The sequence below is a fragment of the Genypterus blacodes genome, unplaced genomic scaffold (assembly GCF_046128005.1).
Source record: "Genypterus blacodes isolate CSIRO-AG114 ecotype Tasmania unplaced genomic scaffold, CSIRO-AGI_Gbla_v1 ptg000156l_1, whole genome shotgun sequence".
NCBI lineage: Eukaryota > Metazoa > Chordata > Actinopteri > Ophidiiformes > Ophidiidae > Genypterus > Genypterus blacodes.
In genome coordinates, this window is record NW_027466957.1 from 7,658,885 (window position 1) to 7,683,078 (window position 24,194).

The following is a 24,194-nucleotide window of genomic DNA, read 5'->3' on the forward strand; positions in this document are numbered from 1 at the left end:
CTTGACAGTTTTGAAAGTATTTGGGACTCATCACCCACGGATGAGGAATGGCAGCAACCACAGAATATTAACCACTTCAAAACACACAGCTCACCATCACTATGCTCTTGGGTTTCTGCTTCCTTCCTTTAGATGACCGGTCATATGCCGGTGCCAGTGTGGATGCCAGCCAGGGAGATTTATTTTGTGAAATCACTCATACATTAATTTTCTAGCAAGGCAAAGCGCTCTTAGTTTAGCCCTGCAAAACATTTGCCAGCTGTGATGGAGGAGGGGACCCAATCATTTAACCAGCAGAGTGGAAAACTTTCCTGAGAACGCCAAGTTGCCTGTCAATGCTCTGCAGAATCTAACAACCGACTCATACAGACATGCACTTATATGACTGATGCGAACTGGCACATGAGAAGGAACTCTGCAACACTGCAAGTAATCACATTGTTCACTAGGTTTTCGATTATATACTCTATATAATGAAAGTCCCAAACAGGTTACTGAATTTCCTCCACGGTGCACTACTGCAACAAATCAAAATAGTGAGCGTATAGAGGCTGCCTGATAAGCTTTGCATATGCATTCCATTATTTATTGTCACCTCTGAGGGCCGGAGCGGTGCAGCTACAACTCAGCATAGCAGGTAATATCTATGACAGCAGTACCGGGACACAGTGCATCATAAAGGCTGCTTCCAGAAAGATGAGGGAGGGAGGACTCGCCCAGGTCGAATACCAACAAACATGGCTACTTGTTTCTGTAAGAGGTTGCACACTGAAAGCTTCAAATGCAATCAGACAGTCTGATGGGGCATCGGATAAGGAGCGGTGCTTTCTAAAAACATCGCTCAGTTGATTGTGGAGAGACTAAGTGATCTCATTGCATTTCTGTTTGTCTGTTCTGTTAAATAATCAGTTACAATAAGTTGCAAGTTAAAAATATAACTAATCAGCAACTCCTTTTAAAGGGTCAATTTGTGACTATGGGAAATTAGGAGGGGTACGTCTGTTGTACTTGTTCTTGTTTGGCTGAATTAGTGAGATTTCCTTATTTGCTGTGTGTGTGATGCTGTTGAGCCCCCTGGTTTTACAGCTTTACTGTTGAAAAAGTTGTAAAAACAAAACTAAATCTCTGTAATACAAAACTTAATTAGTATTTTCTTGCTTCTGCTCTGTCATTTACTGAGGAAATACTCATGGCTTCCTCCATATTTTAAGATGTAAAAATGCTACGATTAACTTATAGAAAACTGAAAAATCTGCCAAAGCGTTTAGCCGACAGTTCCCAGCCTCCCTCAGTGAGAGATTTCAGCTCGGGCCTCCAGTTAACGTTGACCTTCTCACACCATCCGGATTATTCTGTGGGAAGAGCCTTGCTATTCTTGTCAGGTCTCATTCAGTGCCTGGCTTCATTGATCCCCTCCACTGACAGCATAGTAAGCCATCTGGAACAGCAGCAGCAGCAGCTTCCCTTCACCCAGTAAGCAGAACAACGCGCTCAGCTCGACAGCCTGACAGGTGGGGTTTATGCAACTCTTGCGTCCTAACAGAAAGAATAAATTGAGTGTCATCTTAGCTTAACATGGATGACTGCCCTAATGAGCAAGAGATGTATAGTGCGTGGTCATGTTTCAACCCTGTACGTTACCACTGTTTGATGGCAGTAATTTCAAAAACGACCCCTTTCCACTTCGGAATCCCATCACGATTCGATTCGGTAAATGAGAAGACACTCACTCCGCCGGTGCACTGCTGCTGTGTCCTTGTCTCCCGAAAGCAGCCAGTGAAGTGGATAGCCGGTCATTTGTTGCATTTCTGTGCACAAAACAGAACAACACATAAATGCACCTTTTTCCTAGTAAATGCTGTATCTTAAGAATACCCTTAAGCTCCTGTTGTGGCCATAATCTGAGTTTCACAGCTGCTTCTCCAGGGTTTTCTCATAAACACCTCTAAGACGTAGAGAGTAACATCTCCTATGAGAAATAAGGAGCATGTGAGAGAGATATTGCATCGGTACTGAATATGTCCCACTCGGGCTTAGTTCTCCTCCGACTCGACCGTGAGCACTTGTGGGATTTCCATATCCGCAAACATGATTTCCAAGTATCTCTGTAATCAGTGCTGGGTAATACTAACACAGGCCTTGTTCATGTTGATATATTCTGTGCACACACACACACACACACACACACACACACACGCACGCACACGCACACACAGACACACAACCCTGCAGTACATAACATGAACGCCGAGGTACTTGGGAGCCCTTTCTGGTGTTCTCACCCATTTAGGTTTGCTTAGAGAGCATACAAATGAGCGAGGTGACTGGGACCAATCACAGCAGTGCAAGCCACAATCACAGGCAGATGGGGAGATGTATGATCAGTGATGTCAGGCCTTTACACGTCCGCAGGGAAGCATCCTGCTTATCCCCTCCGTTTGCTTCAGAGCGTGTGGCTGTGTGCCGTGGGACAGATCAGCTGCGGCTCATATATGCCATCAAGTTAAAGGCCCCATTTACACTCCGCCCGCTTCATGCCTTTTCATCGTCTGGATAATATCCGGATTGGGGAAAGTCACATAAACATGCAGGTGTTAATGCACACAGGAACAGCACAGGGGGGAGTCACTCCAGGTTTACATGGAAACTCGTACAAACACGGAAGAGGACATGGGAACTCCAAGCAGGAATGAGCAGAATGGGGCTTCTAATCCGGACCATACTGGTTTGCGAGGTCACAGCGATACACAGCACTCCCTCGGGATCTGGATTGACACCAAAGTTGAATGGGTTCATCCCGGGTGATGCCCCACCTTTCTATGAGTTAATCCTGCTAAAACCTTATCAAACCAGCTGAGCAACAGACACAGGTGAAAACATAACCCACTTTATGAGGTAATAATGAATTCTACCTTTATCGTCTCTGTATCGTTTGATCAATATGCGTCTCCTTTTATTGTAACTGCCTGTAGACATGTTAACAAGAAGGTTAAATAAAAGCAAAACATTTAGGAATCCACTTTCGTCACTTCAATGAAAGTATCTCACCTAAAAAATGTTGGTCGTAAATGAAAAGGACGAGGGAAATTAAGTGTCAACAAAATCTAACAAGCGGGAAAATAAAATGCATAAAGGATTGAATAAATAAAACAGCACTGAGGCAGAAAATTAATTTGTAGGAAGTCAGTATACAAAGCAAAGAGAGTTCCCTGTTGCTATTCAATCATTCATTCATAATCTACATTTGATTCAGAATTTAGAGATGGAGACGTGGAGACATGATCCTCCTTTAAATCACATTCTCTCCTGCAGAGTGATGCTGATTATTAGTTGTGCTTCATTTCTTCAAACTAAATCAAGGTTGTTCACGCCAAGGTTTCAGATTTCTAGATGTTAAGATTCTGCATTTACGACCAAGATGCATTTACAAGTGAAACAAAAGTGCTGATGAATGTTTTAAGTAAAAAACAAAACACTTTAATTAGCAAAGGCAAAGCATATTTACGTAAGAAACCCAACAAGTGCTGCAAGGGACACCAATGATTGTGAGTTATGACGATGAAACTTAAAAAAAAAAAAAAAAAAAACATCTGATGCAAAACAATCTCCAGTTTTAGAGTTTAGTTTCAGCATAAATACAATTCTTCGTCAAAACATTTTTCATTAAATACAAAAATATCTCATTTAAAGTGACACCGTATGCATCTGACCCAGTGATTTAACAGCGCTACACAAATCTCCCGTCCCGGAGCACAGTCGGCTGCTTTTCCTGCTCCGAGGCAACAGTGGCATAAAAACTGAAAGACGTCTCACATTTGACTGTTTTCACATTGATGAATGGAGGACGAGCTGCGTGTCTCTGTGGCTCAAAACTGTCAAGACACGTACCGAATGAAACAAACCAAACAAGGAGGTTAAGACGCCCGATAAGAGTGAATGCCCCGGGGATTGAAATGCAACCTTTCTTGGTAGGACCATGCACACATTATGGAGGGTTCATCATTTTTAAGGAGGACGGCACTCAGTGGACGCTACTTTCACAACGTATATAAGCTGCAACGTAAAGGACATTTCATAAAAACAAACAACTTTCAAGTTAATAGCTGCAGACAGCTGTCGCACGAGAATGTATTTCATCCTGAGTTAATAAATCATCGCACACACTGATTATTATTAACAAACAAAAAAAAAGCAAACAACACACACAAAGCGGACTTAATCAGTCACTATAATTCATAACTAGAGATTTGGTTATTCTATCGCTCCTCATAGATGGCGGCTTTTTATAGTGGTCTTGTATAAAAACAATTTCAACAGCGTACGGCAGACATGATCCATGTAAACCCAACGAAAATTAACCCCGGCGTCACGACCTGCTGTTGTTTCCCTTTAAATGAAGGATCTTTTAAGTATCAACTTTGCAGTCGCATCGCACGGCGTTCCTTCATCCCGAAGAGGCACAGTCAGTATACGTTAAAGGCCTGCGGTGTTCTACTTTTTGAAGAATAGAGTCCAGGCAGAGGGCTTTATCAGTCTGCGAGCTGAAGGAATTTGATACTGGAAAGCCAAAAACCTGCAGGGGGGTGTGGGGGGGAGAGAGAGAGAGAGAGAGAACAACACAGAATCAAGAGAGGAGAGCACATAAAACAGATCAAAGCACCGACATAAAACATACAGGAGGAATGTGTGGCGGAGATCAATTACTGGTGGGTGCCTTTTCTACCGATACAGCAGGAATTAAAGGGGATTTCAGCACTTCAAAGTCACCATTTGACAGCCTCGTTACAATTAGTGATAGTAAAGTATAAATCTCCCAAACATACTGTAGCAGCCAAAGCACAGACTGTAAATTGTCTGAAGCAACTTCAGTCCCGATACATTTGAGACTTGAGTCCTGATTCAGTGCTCTGCTTTGCTTTGAGATTCCAAACGAGCTTTAAATTACAAATGTAGCATTCCTTAAAGAAAATCTATTCTGTCCTGAACGCTGTCGGACATCTCATCCATCTCTTTATAAATAATTCTTCACGGAGCTTCAGGGACAGACGTCTCTTATTCGAGACGAGAAGTGTGATAGTGCCACAGCGTTCACTTGGACGTTGACACTTGACCTGACTGTTCTGAATAGACTTCCATTTCCTTGGGAGTGTTTAGTGGGGACAGTGTCAGGGTGTCCTACCTGAGACGGGTGGAGCTCTCTGGTTGGAGCTCAGTTCCTTGGGGTGAAGACTGAGTGGCAGACTGCAAAGAGACAACATATCAAATGAGAAAAAGCAAACTGAACTCCTTCAATGTATTAGGAATAAAGCCGATTCCATTGACTTGTCTGTCACCGCCAACCTACGTACCGATGACGATGACAGCCGTGCCAGCAAGCAGAGCAAAAAGGGTGAAGAACATCATCTGGTAGGAGTCTATGAAGTTCTCCTGGCCCTGTATGTTCATGGTGGCGTCGGCCATATGGACCAAAGTCACGGGGATGAGGAGGCTCTGGCTGGAGGAGGCGCTGCTGAGAGAGATGGTGGCACCCACGGCTGCCAGAGGGCCCACAGCCGTGGCGGTGTACTTAACGAAACTGGGGACGCCGTGGTAGACCTCCTTCTCTTGGATGGCGATGCTGGGAGAATTACACAACACCTAATGACATGGAGAAAAGGAATTGCCCCATTAACAAAGACACATAATTCCTTTCCTGACCAGCCCTACAGGGCAATATTGGGTCCTGACCTCCATGCTGGTCAGAGCTGCTAAGGGGCCGTAGACCATGAGCTCAGCCGACGGGTGAAGGTTGGAGAGCAGCAGCTCCGTCTGCTCGGTGTAGAGGCCCGGCTCGATGGGCAGCTGTTTGCTGACCTGCTCCCCGGAGAAGGCACTGCCCTCCACGCCGGCCTTTACCAGCAGGTTGGTAGTGGACATGCTGAGCATGCGGATCTGTTGGTCAGTCACAGGCTGCAGAGTCAGGGAGCACATGTAGAGGCCTGCGGCAAAGATGGACGGATGCAAAAGAAGGGACACTTATGTTAACCATCTACCAAGAGTGCAAATCCTGATGTCAAACAATAACTTGATTGACAAAGCGGCCATTAGTCTTTGATCACAAGTGACAATATTGTCTCTATCATTTGCAGACATTTAGAAATAGTGTAAGGACAGTTAGTAGATGACAGAGTTACGATAATGATCTAGTTGAGATTCAATTATAAAGGATTCAATATGTCGCCTCAGTGACCACAAACGTGAACTGAGCCCAAGTTTGAGTCTTACCACTGTTGGCGTCAAAGCTGGCGTGTGTATTGAAGACATCGTTGGCAGGGAAGCCGACAGTGTCACTAGTGAAGCTGAGCTGGCAGCTGATGGAGGTTTCCGGCTGCAGCTGTGTGATAGCTTCAGTCTGAGCAGAGGAACACGTTCCTGCAGGCCAGAGAGCAACACAAACCCTGTGTGACTCTAATACATTTAGATACTCTTAACTAATATCAGCTGATGATTAAACTAGGTTGGGACATACCTATGAGGTTGGTTCCTCTTTCTCTGGTGGTGAGCAGGACCTTGGTCTCTTTGCCGTACCTGACCGGTGTGTTCTGCCCCGCCGCTGTCGTCCTAGTCACTGCTTCCACCACAACCTGGAGGGATCACGCAGCCATAAGAGTCAATAAACCCGGGGAAGTTTGTGAACTTTGCTTTGAGTGAGCTGCATTAGAGCCGAGAGGCAGTGCCGTCACCACCGACTGATAGAAAACACACAACAATCTACTCCTTTAGCAGACGCCATCAAATCTCAAAGCACGAACAGGAAATCTTGGTTCAGCCTCATGTGAAGCTGAATGGCGACACCGAGAAATGGAGCTAATTAATCCTTTCCACACTCCATCATGTATGGGAGTAACGTCACACGCACGCGTGCACACACATGAGTGAGTTAGTGAAAGATGAAGATGGATACACGGCGCACCTGTTGTACTGTAACGCACTTCCTCTCAGTCTCGTTTACGATACATAAACAGCTGAATGAGCGACACGGCGGGGTGCACCGATACTTCAGATCAAATCTCTGGAGGACAGGTAGTTGTGGTTTGTAAAAAGGGTGACGTTTGTGTTATTACATTATCCATAAGCTCATGAATCACAGCTTCTACCAGAGGAGAGTCAGTATATCTAGCGTCTTCACACCAGTGAAGCGTTGCAGCTATGCCGGTCGACAGCATACCTCTCTGTACGTTCTCAGAATCCCCGGGATCTCATAGTACACAGTCACGGTCCCAGAGTCTCTGGCCACAGCTGCACCACTTTTCGGATCCACCTGGAGGATGCTGTTAACTGAGGAGCTCCATGTACCATGAACACCTGCAGAAGAACAAAAGATCACCCGTGGATAACTGCACACCTAATGTCAAAAGGAATCTGCTTACACACACAGTAAAAGCATCCCAGAGCCACACTGTAGGGACGACTTCTTGAGGGAAAATGAGATAAAAAGAATGAGTAGCAAGTCTCTGTCCAAACTTAATCAGACAGGAAAATGATGTTTAACCCCTGAAACGGCAGCTGAGCTTCTCACCTTCTGTGCTCACATACTGGACAGAGAAGCAGACCACGTCTCCCACCACCAGTCTGTGTGCGACCTGTGGGTGGATGGCGTGTTGGACAGGCAGGGGGACGTAGTCGGCGGCGCCCATGTGTTTGCCGTTCAACACTGCCAGGAGTGTGAGGCCAACGTTCACCGTCCTCACCGTCAGAGTGTTGTTGCCAGGCCCGATCTCCACCTGAACCAGGTCATCCCTGACGGACGGAGAGAGGCCACGAGTTCAACCACTGAATTGATTGATGATGCAGTTTGTGTAATCGTTATGCAAAATTAACGAAAAATTATTTTTATAATAAATGCTTAAAGATAAACTTCGGACAACTCCGATACACACACACACACACACACACACACACACACACACACACACACACACACACACACACACACACACACACACACACACACACACACACACACACACACACACACACACACACACACACACACACACACACACACACACAGCTTTGAGAATCTTGAATGATGTCACAGCCTCTGTGACGGATGGTGTCATTATTTGAAATACATTTTGTTTTGAAATTTTAACAACATGGTATTAATGAAGCTGAACAGGAAGTGAGCTGAACTGTTGCAGTGGACCATTCTGAGTGATGACTAAATATACACCCATCACATTGAAGAGTGTGTGTGTGTGTGTGTGTGTGTGTGTGTGTGTGTGTGTGTGTGTGTGTGTGTGTGTGTGTGTGTGTGTGTGTGTGTGTGTGTGTTTCTTTGTTCAGGGGTCTGGCATTTACATAAAGTGTTTTCCATTTCATCTTTCTACTATAGCTGGAGAGTGGTGTGTGTTTTTACTGGAGGGTCTGATAAACAGTTTATCCTATAAGATGCAAGGCTAACAATTGACTAAATTCAGTTTTGCTGTATACCAATGTGTTAGAAATGAAGAAGCCGGTCTGCTGGCAAATATCCTCTACACACATAACAGCAAAATTCAATTGGACCCTTGGAGAGAGAACTGGATCTGATCACAAGCCAGACTGCTCAGTCACAAGACTATCAACCCTTTACTACTGTGATTTTCTATACTTTCCCCTTAAAATTGTATGTCAGCACCTCCAGAACACAGTAATAGAATCTATCCATTGTGCAGACAGATGGGGGGAGGCTCTCATTGGGATTGCAGCAACACCCCACCCTGCCAAACACTCTCCCATCAATTTAGCGCGCCCACTCAGGTGGAAACCATCTGAAATGAGGAGGGAGGAACTTTGTGCCGAGGCTGTCACACCTCTCCACTGCTGTACTCTATACAGACATGAATGTGCACAGGTCAGCGCACATCATCGGAGCACAGAGTCAGATATTCCTTTCGCTTGTTTGGAATTACACGCTGCATCACATCACCGGCTAGTTAAGAGAAAATGTGCCGTGTGATTGGTGTATCTTTGGAATCAATACAATAAAAAAAGCCCAGAGTGAAGTTCATTCAAATGATCAATTCCAGAAATCAATATGGTGTGAAGAAAAGCTGATCTACCATGTTTACTCTCTAACCAAGCTGAGGATTATGATGAATTAATGCGTTCAGGCTGAGGCCGGGAATGAAATAAATTTTCTCCAAGTAGAAGAACAGCAGTTTGACTTGCCTGGTATGATTTGTAATAGTGAGAGACATTAGCTCAGTAGGCTCGGGTGAGGCTGCACCAACAGGCCACTCCAAAGAGGCCTTGGTCCTCCCTCTATATATAGCTGAGAGCGCCAGCATAACAACTTCTCAACCTTGAGGCACCAAGCAGACTGCATAACACATCCTCCCTCAGCATTCCCATCATTGTCTCTCGCATAGAATCCTTGGTGTGTGTGTGTGTGTGTGTGTGTGTGTGTGTGTGTGTGTGTGTGTGTGTGTGTGTGTACGTGTGTGTCAGTGCAGGTCTTGTGGATGCGCCTGCGACTATCCTATTTCACACTGTGCTTTCGTACAATGACGACAACGTTTCAAAGGAGTGTTAAACGGACCCCTGCTGTGCGGCAACTGACCTGTTGATGGAGAAGGAAAGGAGCGAGTTGGAGCTGTGCAGGCGCTCGCCAGTGTTGGCGTGAAAGTGGACAGTGAAGGTGAGCACGATTCCGAGGGGGAAGGCTGACACGGTCTCTCGGGCGGCGGTGTGAAGGGCTGGACTGGTGCTGAAGCGCATATAGGACACAGGGACCACCTGAGGAACGGAGGGCACAACCAGTGTGGCAGCATGTTAGACTCATTACGTCCAGGGGCAAAGTCAGCTGGCCTTTCAAGGGTCAGTGCTACTGTTAACGACTAACACATCATTAGCCTCTCTGGGTGGAACAACAGTCTGCTCACGGCTTTGTATGATATGTGATATAGGATAATGAGTCAATGTATTAATAATACTTACATTTTTATTGAAACAAACTGGGGCAGCAGCAGATTCTTAATTTACTCCTCCACAGTGTTTTCAGGTTAAATCCTTTTAAATGTATTCTTTAATTTGTTTGTTGGTGGTGCTGAACATTCCCCCAAGGTCTTTTGTTCACTTTATATGATGACAATATTAATGTAATGTAATTGCTCCTTATGTATTCTATATCATAATATCATGAGATATATGGTTACACTCAATAATGGGCTATCATTTCAAATGTGTAGAGAGTATCTAAGCAGCAGGCTGAACCACACCTTTTATCTAGCAAATACAGACTGCAGTACGTTGAGTTGGGTGTCACTCCTCTCAAACTGACCTTGACGGCGATGATGAGAGTTTGATTGACACCAAAGGTCTCCAGCGAGGTGACCAGCAGGGAGGAGGATCCAGTCAGAGAGCCGGAGGAGAGCAGGCCGTTATCGTCCACTTGAGCGATAACGACCTGATCCAACATCTGGTAGGAGAGTACGCCCATACCATCCCTGTTGGTCATTACGGGAGACACAAGACAGCATCAGGCTCCCTTACACTTACGCTCACTTAAACACTGTGGGATGAATGACGCGACACGGCTTGAACCTCACCTGTTAGTTTGGAGTTTGAGGGCTGAATTTGGAGCCATCAGTATCTCCTCAGCCGCCACTTCAGGATTAAGCATGTGCAGCTTGTCATAAACCTTAGCCAAAGACAAGAGATGGAACCCCATTTATTATTAGACTTTAATCATTCTGTGATGTTTTGGTAGCGCTGATGTGCTACAGTTCAATGCAGTTTGAAGCAGGGTGAATTATCTACCCAGTAATCTGCAGGCTTATCTCTTCACAGAGTTAACAACATCAGATATTCCAACATTCGGGAACTCTGCTGCTTTTAACTAGATTTCTTTACTTCAGAGAAGGAAGAGATGCGGTAATGATAAGCATCATCAAGCCAGCATCATTAGGTAGGACGCTGGGCTATCATGTCACATTGGTGCTGCAGACACACAGACAAAGACATTTGCCGGTGCACTGTTCAGGTGTAACCACAAGGAGACGAGCTGTGGTGTCCTTGCCACGGTACCTGGATCTGGATCTCGTCTCTGAGCTCCTGCAGATTTCCCTCCAGCTGCCCGGCCTTTGGGTCAGTAGCTTTAAGCACCACCTTCAAACCGGTCCGTCCTCCTGTTCTTCCTGTCACGCTCATGGCAAAGTTATGCTCTGACTGAAGCCTCACATTAGCCTAAAGGAGACAGGGCCAATTATGAGACTGCAAATAACAGAAGCAGGAAATCAAATAAAGGCAGCAGTGACACAAAAGCCGAGATGAAGCAGAATCTGAATGTAGCGCAGGGGCAGCACATCTTTATTTGCTCTTAACTCAATAAGATAAAAGCAGAAGAGGACTAAGTGGAGCCAAAAATAGTAAAGGCTTAGTGTGCATGTGGTGCCTAATATAACAAGAAATACACAGAGTGGGCGGGCACCTCAATGTGACGTGACTCCACATCCAGGATGTCCCTCTTGGTAGTGGTCCAGTGGAAGGTGAGCCCCGGCATGGCATTACCAAAAGAGAATGGCGTCTGACTGTTGGTCAGACCCATCACATACACAGGCATCTAAAAAAGAGAAGAAGGATCAAGACCATCAGTGAATTTAAAATAGAGAGGCCTGAAAATTAAGCTTAATTTATTTTATTTATATTTATTAAGTTTCTCTTCATAAGTATACCTGTGCTCCTGTCTTCATTCTTGTGATGGGCGCTCTGATCCGAATGCCTTTTAAACACACAACCTCAACCTCTACTTGATCCTGTGGACATAAAATCAGAAGTTTCTTATCTGTGAAAGCTGCATGAGCCACATCCTAATCAACATCATTGATAAACTTACCTCAGACACGACGACAAGCTTCCCAGTCTCAGCATCAACAGCTTGGACCAGTCCAGTCACTGTCACGTTGCCAATGGCAGCACCCCTGACATGGCCTATGCCATTAACAGAAGCTATGCTCTTATCGGTAATAGAGAAAATGATATTGGACTGAGGCAGAGGGCCTCCCTCGGATGTGATCTACAGGAACAAAAAGAGGAGAAATGGTATGAAACTAAATGGCAGAATCTCACATGATTGGTCTTCCACTATGCTTTATAAAAGAAAGACAGCGTATTACGTTTGCTGAATGCACTCTTCACAAAATGGATACCCAAAACGGGTTTTGCAGATATATAACTGAGTTTAATGTGCCGCAGTTAGAAGACTTCTTCTATGGCTGCTAAATGCTTCCTAATTGGAGCATGAGTTGAGGCAAATGAGAGGTGAGCTCGATGTTTAAACCATGTGCAATTAGGCTCAGTTTCCACAAGAGTCCTGGCAGGCGACTCAACCTTATCCGTGAGAAAACTCAGGCCAGCTGTTTCTGAACCGACTCCATGTGCCAAATGTATACATACCTGCATCATTGCTCCAATTAACAGTGTCATTTTTCTTGGGATGAGTTTGAATGGTGGAAAAACCTGGGAGTGAAAACAAAAGTTGGAACATCTCCGAGTGGAAATTTGGACCGATACGTGGGAAACTATAAAATTCTTATACCTCAAACTGCTGAGGCGTTGATGTTATTTTTATACCACTTCTATCCACAACAACAGCCGACAGAGTGGTTTGACCGACGGCGATGCCTTTCACCATAAAAACAGACGTGTCCTCTTCTGCGGGCTCTGTTGATGACCTGCAGAAAATTGACAGACATTCAGAAATTGAGATGAAACCTCACATGTTCTTGCACCCTTTATAGAAAGTTGACCTTGTGTCGCGTCACTTACTGCAGTGAGACGATTGAGGAAGCTGCTTTGAGTTTTAATTTCATAAACTTGAAAAGACGGGCAGGGAAAGGCTTCTTGTTATCCCCCAAGACTCTGACATACGCTCTCACGGATTTTCCTATCTCCACCTGTAATACAGAAGAAGGAAATCCATCACACGGGAAGTAATATTTCAGTTCACACACAAAGCAAATAAAGGATTTACATTAATTCAAGGCAGATTTACGCTTGTGAAACTCAGGAAAGCAAACATTTGAAGAGGCCAGCCATATTTAGAGCTTAGGCACCGGTCAAGCATCTGTGGAATGTAAGTTCCTGATAACAGGGATCATCTAGTCAAGCTGTGTTTGTACCCTCCTCCATGAAGCATTATGGGACTTGAAACTGACCTTGTCAACCACTCTCACATAAACTTCCAGGATGTTGGACACATGCACTGTGGCTTTGGCAGGTTCGGGCAACGCCAGACAAAGGTCATGAACCATCACATTCACCACGCCCGGAAGGATTGGAGCAACCTGGATATGAAGGAAAAGGTTTCTTATTGGAAAACACGTGCCTTGCATTGCTCACATGCAGTGGGACAGTTTTTCAGAAAACTACTGCAGTTCAGCCCAACTTCAACATCAGAAGACTTCTGAGAATTTATTCGGTGCATTATTAAAAATGACAACAGTGTATTTCCTACTCTAGTCCCTCAGCTGGAGCCAGAGTGCAGATTGTTTTCTGTCTCACCTCAGCTGTTCCTTGACCCTCTTGAAATACTACGTCTGCAATTCCTTTAACGCTGGTATTGACAAAGAAGTGCCCTGAGCCCTCTTGCAGAGCCAGAGTTGCCTGCAAGACACATGAAAACAGATTCCTTAAGACAATACTGAAAACAAAAATCCATTACAAAGGCATCAGTGTGACATCAAAGGGGACCTCTGATAACACATTCAATAAAAAAAAATCCTCTTTCTTACCCGCACATCTGGGTGGTTGTAAATAGTGACCGAGTCAGGAATTACTTTCACATCTTCTACCAATAGGAGCTCCAGGGTGGCTGAGATAGGGGTCAAGGGCCTGTGCTGTACGTGAGAGAGGTTGATGCAGAACGGTTGCTATGGTTAAAGGTGTGAATACTATGCAATCAGGCATTGTCTTAAAAAAGAAGCCAAAGCTGGATTTGGAATTGAAAACAGGATACGGTTTAAAACAGGTACCACTCATTTCTGCAGCTTCCCATTTTTCAGAGGGAAGTGAGCAAAAGCTATTTAACATATTTGTGATTAAGCTTTTGTTTTCTCTTACTGGACTGAGAACTTTCGCTGCCTCAAGATGTGAAACCTGGTAACTGACAGCTGTGACTACAATGGCAGCAATCCCAGTCTGATGATGGACAACAACCGTCTGGCGTCCTACAGATGACAAACGACAATCATTACACAAAAGCAATCAATAAAATAGTCAGCAGTAATGTGTGGAAATGACAAACCCCATAAAAACAGGCTTGCCTAGTGGCAGTTGAGCACATAACTCTGTCCCCTCTGAGGCCACATGTCTACACCTTCATCCTACCAGAGCATTCTTCCCCGTTTCTATCTCATTATTTTACTATACAAACCCTGAAACATAAACGTAAAACAACTGAATGCAAAGCAACCCCGCCATCATTACATTACATTACATTACATTGCGGTCATTTAGCAGACGCTTTTATCCAAAGCGACTTACAATAAGTGCGTTCAACAAAGGTAGATCATCACACAACAAACAAACATTTAAGCTGCATCCAAGGTTTTACCATGAAGTTTTTTCTGTTTGTTGCCATCCTCTACCAGCTCAAGCGTCATGGGCATAGAGGGTTCAATACTAGCCAGGGACACTTTGGACGACTCCCACAATATACTCAGAGAGCTGAAGTTGTCGAACTTCCTTCCTTGTTGATCGAAAGCAGCCAAGTCCAAAATGGGATTATGGTAATTTGAAACGGGCACCTGGACAAAGATAGTGTTCACATTTAGAGCATTTTCCACAACAATTATCATGCATCCCTGAAGAAAAACATCATTAATTAAACTTCATCACTGTCATCACTCACACTGTGTTATACTCTAAGCAACCAATGACTTGAGATGCCATTTAATAATTTGGCACAACTATAATTATAATTAGTTTTAATTCTGCAGCATCCTAATTTACCATAGCTGTTCATTCAAATGGCATACCTTTCTTTTTAGGCACACAGATCTATCATTTCAGTGTGACATTGTTACTATGTTAACAGTGTAGAACAAACTAAACTGTGCCAACTGAGCTGAACACAGCATGTTAAAGCGCCTATGTAACCACACACTGGACATACCACTTGTTTGTTCTGCTGCAGCAGTGGACAGGTCAGACCGAGCTGTGGGCTGGAATACACTGGCACCAAGGTGAGGCGAGACGGAGGCGCGCATACAAACTTGACAACTGCCGGCTCCACAGCTGGATAAGGATTGGTCAGACTTGCTTTGTTCCCTACCATAACTTCCAGGACCTGAACAAGAATAGGCAGATAAAAGCAGATGAGAAATTCACACAGCAAATGATGAAATGTAAGGCAATGCGCTGAATAACAATCTGTATTTGCAATGCCAGTGAACAAAGTGAACGTAAACAAGCAAATATCTGAATATCAGATGGGCTTTACATCTTTGAGGTATGACATTTCCTATATGCAATATAGAAGATAAACTTATTCTACTCGCGGCCCTGGTTTGATCTTATAGACTTTGGCATTAGAATAAGTAACGATTTCTTATTTGTATGCAACATGGAGGCAAAATGTTGGATTTGTCATTCAAAAAAATTGCTTTACATTCCTGCTGAGTTCTCTCAGCCAACTCATTTCGAGCATTGAAGACATTACCCAAATGTGTAGCTCTACTGGGAATACTGGTTCAGTACTGAATGTTACAAAAGCATTAAATCCTAGATTTTACTGCCATTGGAAAGTGTATGGATATAGACACAAGAAAACATTGGATGTGAACCCACATAACACTTAGAGAGAATAGGTGAAACTATTTTAGATGACCTCACCTGCTCTCCGAGGGCCCTGCATGTTGCTCTGACCCAGTGTTGGTTGTAGTTGTGCGAGGAAGGACTGGTCAGAGAGAGGGTTACACTATCCTCATCTTCAGCTTTTAAGTTACAAAAGAACTTTGAAGGCTCCAAAACCCAGGGCCGAGGGCCGCCTTCAAACAACATGTCTTTAGACGATCCCAGACTCACCACCACCACAGAGTCCATCGCCTGCCAGACAACATTCAAACATTTAAACCTTAACAGGGCTTGATTTTCAGGGACAAGGATAAGATCAAAAATCATCTGATCAACTGATCGAGGTAAACGTACATTGTATTTCTAAGATATAATAAGAGAACGTGCGTGCAGACAGTATTACACAAGATAATAATAGTAATTTAAAAACTCAAAGTAGAAACAAATTGATATCAGCTTAGTCACTATCTCTTAACAAGGGGAGATGTTGAACAGATAGTATTTGAAGTATAAAACTGAGTCAGTCTAGAGCTGCTGGGGCAAAACAAATGTGATGAAATATGACAAAAATATCTGCAAAATATAACATAACAACAGCCTGAAGATGAGTGCATCAGTCAGCAGTGTATTCCACAGGTAGAATGTAATAAGGAGGGGATGATGCTTTAGTGACAAAACCATGATGATGATCACCGTAAGAGGGTAGGGTCACCTCTCATCATCACGTATGCCTCACATCGTATTAACACTATATCCAACGGCAGATGAAGTCAGTTTCAAGCCTGTGTAATTCTAGAGCCTGGGCAGAGAAAACAAATGGGTGTAGCAGTGTGTGATGCATAATTAAAATGCACAGCGCATAGACAAGGCCCAGGAGGAGAGCATTTCACTGATCATCGCATTTCTGCCTCAACTGAAGGGAGAGACGGCATATAAGTGTGTGTGTGTGTGTGTGTGTGTGTGTGTGTGTGTGTGTGTGTGTGTGTGTATGTCCTTAGAAGAGAAAAGCTAATTGGTGCTCAGAGGCAGGTTGAAAGAATAAAGACAGATCACAGTAAAGACTGCAGGTAAAATCCAAGATTATTACACACTGCAGCAGTGGAATTATTCACAAAAAAAATGTCAATGTATTAATTACACAATCAAAAAAAGTAGCAGATGGGAAATAAGCTGTTCGAGATAAATTATGGAGGACATAAAAATATGCTTGCATACATCAGGGAGTAGAATAACATCTCAGAGTTCTTCATAAGCAAATTTGTGAAAGAAGAGCCCGTAAGGCCTCACCCTGAGAGGCAGGTAGGCCGCGATCGTGATCTCGGCACTGAGGTGAACGTTGCCGTGGGTGTAGCTGACTGTGAGGACACTGTAACCAGGGGACAGGGCCTTGACTCTCACCCCACTGCAGTAGCCCTGGGCTGGGGCCAGTCTCACTAGATTTAGAGGGTGAGAAGACATTTAAGGAGGAGGGAGAGTGAGAGAAAATATCTTACAAATAACTGATTGTTAATACATGAATACCAGTGCTATTTGTCTTCCTCATCTTTAACCACAGTGAAGCACAGAGAATCTTATTATTGTCCCCGGTAACACATCTGATTCATAATGCATGATTCCAAAATTATGAAACTAAACATGTTGCAGAGGAACTTTCAGAGATAAATGGTGCACCGACAGTCTCATGGGCGTGAAAATAAAAACAATGAGGTGTTACATGGATTGAGTACATATGAAAACAAAGATCGGCATTGCCTGAAAAGTGTTGTCTGTGGACTCACCATCTAGCAGCTGGAAGATACCCTGGTTTTCCTCCTCAACCTGCAGATCGAAGTGGGAGCAGTCGCTCAACATGACCCGCTCCTTGTCCAACTCTAGCACACCAAAGATCCTGAGGGGCAGATCCAGAACCATGTCCACCCTGGCCTCTACTGGGCAAGGAGCAAAGTCCATGGCTACGGGCTCCACAACATGCACCTGGAGGAAGACAGCGGGGAAACAACTTAAGCAATCAGTGCTGAGTTTGGATTTCTCCGCTTGGGACAACTCATTTGTGGCTTTATGCAAATGCATATTTTGCATGTCTGCTTACCTTCATCTGTCCATAGTGCTGAGGGTTACGCAGATCGTGAGCGTACACTATGCTGAGGCCCACGTCGCTGACAGTTGTCATCACTCCTTTAACCGTTACCGTGGCAACAGCTGTGTTTGAGGAAGACCAGGTGAAATTGCCGCTCCCTCCTGTTGTCTGTCACGCCAAAGAAAAAGACTTGTTTATGTCATACCTAGACTATGTGGGACCATTACAAAATATTTATTTCAGGGCTCAAGGAATAGGCACCTGTATTGTGTACTGGTAAGCGCCAATCTTGGGCTGCCATGGGAATGTGAGGATACTGGGATTCAGAACAATTGGGTTATAAATTTCCACATCCTGTTCATTGTGGACTGGGTTGGCAAGGGCATGGACATGTCCATTCTGAAAGACAACAGAGGCCACAGGACACAATCAAGCTCTGCCTGCTGAACTGCAAGAATTAAGTGGAGGGTTAACACTAAATTGATGCTCCAGCTAACACTATGGGTCAAGGCTAGTATATAACTCACTTTATCCACAACAGCTCTCAGGGTGGCATCAATGAGTGTTTGGCCATCCTTTAGTGTTTTGACACGATGGTAAGATCCATTCGGCGAAGTCTCCAGGATTTTAAAGTACTCCGCAGGGAAAACGGTGTCAATTCGGATATTCTGCACAATCGAAACAAGACACACAAGACGTTTAAATGTTTGGTTTCATATGATCATGCGGATCATAGGAGCCTGGTTGCCCAAAGGGAAAAAGAGAAAAGAGATGTGGGATTTTATTCACAAAAATTGGTAAAGATTGCCTTGTTCTTTTTTTGGGAACACCCAAGCAAACAAAACATACTTACATCTGAGAGGTACATCTTGTTGCTCGATTTATCAAATACTTCAATGAGGATGTTATACACTCTGGTTGTTTCCAGAACCCAGCTGTCTCCTGGGTAAATTTTAAAACCTGAAAACCAGAAGAACAGAGGGGAAACAGAAGTCAACATTTTAAAGAACTGAGGCTATGAAGAGGAAATATTTCTCACACATTATCTCTCTTTACGGGGCCACAACCATATCACCCCCAGCTGCCAAATAAATATTGCACAATAGAAATGAGATACAGACCTAGGTAGCCTGGTTCCACCACATAAAGAGTGCTGTTGGGTAGGTGAGACACTCCTTGCATTCCAAGGCCCAAGAAGTAGCCACTAAGGAAAATAAAGTCAAGAACACTCACACACAGCACCTACAAGAGACTGAGGCCACACACACACACACACACACACACACACACACACACACACACACACACACACACACACACACACACACACACACACACACACACACACACACACACAGCACTGGCTTTACTAGACAAGCCAAACAGTCAATTACCATCAATGACGCCTCTTTCAATGATGAAATGTAACAGTGTATTGGCTAGACTGTGATCACCCCCCACTATACGGATGGCTGTGAAAATGTGAATAATTTAATGGCTCTAGTCCAAGCTGTGCACGAAATTTTACGAAAGTCAGTTCACAAGTTTTGGAGTAAAAGCCTGCTGATAAACAGAGAGATGGAAAAACCAACATGGGCATAAAACATAACCTCCTTGGCCGAGGTATTGATCCGAGTTGATGTTTAATCCCGTTTTGCCAAAGCTCGCCGGCTTACTCACCGGTAAAAACAACCGAGTGAGTAAAAGAGACTCGGTGTAATTAACTCTTTCATCACTACAGTTCATTAACAGAAATTGCCAGACTGTAAAATATCGACTGAGATTGGCGTAGTGAATTACAGCTCATTACAGCGCTATCTGCTGCAGATATTAACAGGGCATGTTATCTTCAGTAGGATACTCTTGTAGTCCAGCACCACATTAACGTGTCCCAGCTGAAAGGCAGTGACGGTGGAAGTGCTTTGATCCAGAGTGGCTACAGCAACGTCTGGGTTTCCATTAGGGCCGACCACACTGTTCTGAAGGTGCAGCTCATACTGATCACAAGGCATAGACAGCTCTGGGCAAACAGGAGAGACAAAAAATGAAAAAAATGAAAGCAAACTCAATGTCAAAGTGAAAGTTAACTGTTCATAAGTAACTGGATAACAGACCGCATTACAAAGCCACAGTTTTGAACAGTCAGACACACCTGTGATCTTGCCCTGTCTGATCTTCTGGACCTTGTACTTGACGGAGGTCCCAGCCAGTAAGTAGACATCATGGGCAGGACTTAGCAGGATGTTCTCTAAAATCAGAAGTCTCACTTCCGCAGCACCCACATCCTGTCAGATAGAAACACGAAAGCTGCAGCAGAACACCAACACAGCTTTTCACTCCAGCATACCAGATTAGACGAGTGGCAGCGCTCAAAAATAAACACAGATGTAAAACTAAGACTTTAAAATCACATTTGACTCGTGCAGTATCATGTGATCACTTTTGGGATGCTAAAGAAGAAGAGAGTAAAAACTTTGTACCCACAGCTGTGAAATCCATCTTATGTACTGATTTCACACTTACCTTATACAATGGCTCTTGAATTTTGGCCTTCAGCTTGGCATGTCCCGTCTTTTGCCCCAACACCAAAATAGTGTCTCCCTGTTTCCCAACTCGCTCCATTTCAGATATGTAGACGGGGGGGAAGTAAGTGGACTCAGAGAATTTAAGCATACTTGAAGAGCAAGAAAGCAAAGATTATGAAGTCAAGTTAGTATCTTGAGGTAATATGCGGTGAAATATATAGATCTACATCCTGATACTTCTGCAAAACAACAAGAATCACTGGACCAGGGATATAATCAATGATACATTAAGGGTATCAGTGTAAATTGCAATGTTCTGTCATAAAGTACTTGCACTGTTCTCAAGTTGTTAAGCAAGGTTCAGAGGAGCTTGAGCAAAGGGAATCCTACCGTAATGAATTGTAGGAGTCTGAGAATCCGACGACATCTGCATCTTTCACAAAGGACCAGTCAAAAACTAGACCTGCAAGCGTAGTGAAGGTGTTCCCTGCAATATGAAAAGGTCAGTGTCACATGGGCCATTTCCTTCAGCCACAAACGTATCATTCAAAGTCTAAACATACATGTAAAAGGAAATCCACTGCAGTACAGAGAATCATCAGCGACTTGGTATTCTCCAGTCTGTAATACATGCTGATTACAATTATTTGAAAGCCCCTGGCAGTTAAATTAGCTCAAACTAAACCAATAGGCATACATTTATTCCTATCTAAGAAATCTAAAACGCACTTTGAGGCCAAAGCAAACAAAAACAAAACAGAAGCCTTGGAGCCATCATCAGAAAGAATCAGACTGTGGCTACAGCTCATTAAACTAAGTGTGTCTGCCCTAAATGGAACCAGTGGAACAGAACAAACAGAGCCACTGCACAACAGCAGCCTGGGGGGGGGAGGGCGGGGGGGCGACGATGACACTGCCATGGGCCAGCTCAGTCATTACACTGAGAAGTCTTTAAAATGGAAACCGTGGATTCATTGCCGGGAAAAAAAAGGTCATGTATACTAAATTGATAATGATTGATTGATGCGTCGCACGACACCTGCAGCCTGACATTTATACACACTCTGATAAGCCAATACCCCACCTTCAGAGTCCAGTGCACGAATCCTGAGCTGCAGCGGCGAGTCCTCCAGATGTAGCTCTCTGGTAGTGGACACTACAAAGATGTTATCGATGATATCAACGATGGCATCACAGCGCAGCACCTGTCCTGTGACTGCAAAGGAAGCACGGCCACATTAGCATACAAACTTAAATTTGCGGTAGCTGCCTGAGAATAGAACACAGAATGTAGAGCACAGCTGTAGCAGATTGTTTGTTCTGCTAAATGGGCTATTTTGTGTCAGGTTTGAACATTCCAGACTTAAAACATGCGGGCAGTTCAGAGGCATGAAGTGAACTGAGTCGCCAACTGTGGTCTAAACAGATTGTGCCTTATGATTTGGATTTTTATTGTCATGTTTTCCTGATCATAAAGCAAATGCTCAGACAGTCATTCCAGAAAAGGCAAACGTGCCACAGGCGTGTTTATCAGTTCTTGAAATCTTGTCCGCTAGTTTCCAGATCTTCCAGTTTTTCCAGGATGTGTCACAACCATACAATTACATGTCCATACACACGGTATGTAGGCAATGCTTCGGGCTAAGACATACAAGTTTGTTGGCTTAGCCTTAGCCAACAAAGGACGTGTGTCTTTGAACATCAGTAATGTTGTTATACTACACTACCGTTTGATGCTTCAATAGTATTTTGTCCTGTAATTGCTCCTGTTTACATCTACAAAACAACAGACAAATACAGCATGTGCATTAACTGTGGATGGATTTGTTTGCCCAACTATCCAACAGAAATAATTCTCCCATGAACACATGCATGTGTATTATTTCACTGTATTTACCAACATCTTCAGCCATAATGATGCTTGACAGTCTGGACGGCTGGGTGGACTGAGCTTGGAGCAGAGCTCTCTGGGAGCAGCCTTGGCTGGCTTCAGCATCTACAACCTGGATGCTCACAATCTCCGGTCTGGTAGAGAACCTGGGAACCATAACAAACAGGTCAGGGACATGATAGTGAGGACAGATAGTGCTGCATGTCTATGTCATCTCAGCAAGGTGATATTTGACTTAAATATGCTGTGGTAGTAGCAGCATTAATGTTTAAGTGAATCAAAGATGAAATGCAGCATCTATCTTCAGCTCAGAGTGCTTGCTTGTTTTCTGACACCACATGCTGACCTGAAGTGACTGCAGTGTAAGTGTGTTGCCCATGTGGCCTCATATGACCCGTGTGTGTAATCTGAACCTGGCCCCCCAAAGCATGCAGCCCCTTTCCGGTTTCCTCCTGAATACAAATGCAGACATCTGCCCTTTTACGACTTTCCACTCACCATTTGTAACAGCCGTCAATAGCTTCCAATGTGAAGTTAATCCTAGTGCCTCTTGTAAATGGTAATAACACTTTGGGGATATTTAATTTCGAGGAAGCGTTGACTCGAATCGCGGTTAATAACGAGAGACCGAAAAACAACGATAATCTCAAACGCACCATTTCCGCTTCATGAGATCACACAGATTTATTAGCAATGAATGAATGGTCTAAATCGCTGTCAACCAGTAGTAGTGAATGCCAAGTTTCAGTTTCCAACTTCAAACGTCCCATTAGATTGAGTTTCTGCAGTGGTTTGTGGGGTTTTCTGTCTCTGAGGTAGATAATTACGACATTACTGTGCCGCTAACATCTTCACTGACGCCACTTCTTTCTGTCAAACGCACGCCGCTCCGCTTCTTGAATTCAGATGACAGTAACGGAAACCGGATACATGATCCCGCTAATTCGGAGCCGTAAAGCGTCGGATATCTTCGGGGTCGCTTCCGAACACACGCAACTCGCCACACGCACAGTTCCGCTTGAATTTAGTGCGTTTGTTCAGAAAATAGCGGCTTAAAATACGCAGGTTTCACACAAATACGCGCCGTGAACAAAAATTGATTTCCAGTGAGCATGCCGGGAGTAAGTGACGTCACAGTTTAAACACGGTTGACCTGCGATGATCCCTTTTCTTAAAGACACAGTACCCCTGGACAAGTTAGGTATTTATCTATGGCAGCAGCAGCAGTAGTAGTCGTCGTAGTAGTCGTGTTATGTAGTAACAATTATTGCGTTAATCGATGGATAAAGATATAATGAATTACAACATCAAAACGCGTAATACACGTATTTATTTATAGCATATTGTACTAAACAACTATTTAGAGGATATTTACAACATAGGACCACGTAAATAATCAGCAACAACAGTAAAACAATACAATTAATTACAACAATAACATACAGCAATAAAAGATGAAGCACTAGCTCGTGAAAACAATTAATTATAATGAGCACAGCCCTGTACAATGACTGTGTATTATAATGTAAGTATTAAAAATTATTTAAAACATTACATTGGCTGCATTCCATTTAGGTGTGTCAGCAACATGATTTTGGCTGTGTGAATGTTGGCTCGTGTGGCTTCCTCTCCTGGAAGCAACTGAGCCACCGTTAACATGTTTAATTACAGCTGTGCTTTTTCTGCCTTGTGTCCACATGTCAGGTTGGCCCATAGTCACACTTGGCAAGCCTACGATCAACAGCCTTGAATTTGTTTATTTGCTTGTTTCTAGTCTACTGACGCGTCCAATAAAGAAACATTAATCACAAAGTCTGTTGGCACACAATTGAAACATAAATGTGCCGTTGTAAACAGCACATTTATGTTTCAATTGCACTAC

General features: G+C 43.9%; 1 protein-coding gene across 1 annotated transcript; it reads right to left on the bottom strand.

Annotated features, from left to right (window-relative positions):
• Positions 1 to 3,450: 3,450 nt before the first annotated feature.
• Positions 3,451 to 23,434, bottom strand: nup210 (nucleoporin 210). Its single transcript, XM_076166461.1, has 39 exons — positions 22,811 to 23,434; positions 22,319 to 22,458; positions 21,506 to 21,637; positions 20,812 to 20,908; positions 20,420 to 20,570; positions 20,049 to 20,181; positions 19,757 to 19,916; positions 19,018 to 19,085; positions 18,750 to 18,856; positions 18,424 to 18,564; positions 18,158 to 18,295; positions 17,909 to 18,064; positions 17,598 to 17,793; positions 17,107 to 17,252; positions 15,859 to 16,071; positions 15,140 to 15,313; positions 14,579 to 14,771; positions 14,086 to 14,192; positions 13,758 to 13,862; positions 13,528 to 13,629; positions 13,182 to 13,310; positions 12,793 to 12,920; positions 12,563 to 12,698; positions 12,421 to 12,483; positions 11,861 to 12,040; positions 11,700 to 11,780; positions 11,456 to 11,587; positions 11,053 to 11,211; positions 10,575 to 10,666; positions 10,307 to 10,472; positions 9,587 to 9,762; positions 7,559 to 7,779; positions 7,208 to 7,344; positions 6,509 to 6,623; positions 6,265 to 6,411; positions 5,728 to 5,978; positions 5,349 to 5,637; positions 5,180 to 5,241; positions 3,451 to 4,573 (listed from the first exon to the last, which is right to left on the bottom strand). Exons 1-38 carry the CDS (start codon positions 22,969 to 22,971, stop codon positions 5,210 to 5,212), a joined length of 5,454 nt encoding a protein of 1,817 aa, XP_076022576.1. The 5' UTR covers positions 22,972 to 23,434; the 3' UTR covers positions 3,451 to 4,573; positions 5,180 to 5,209.
• Between the last annotated feature and the right edge of the window lie 760 nt (positions 23,435 to 24,194).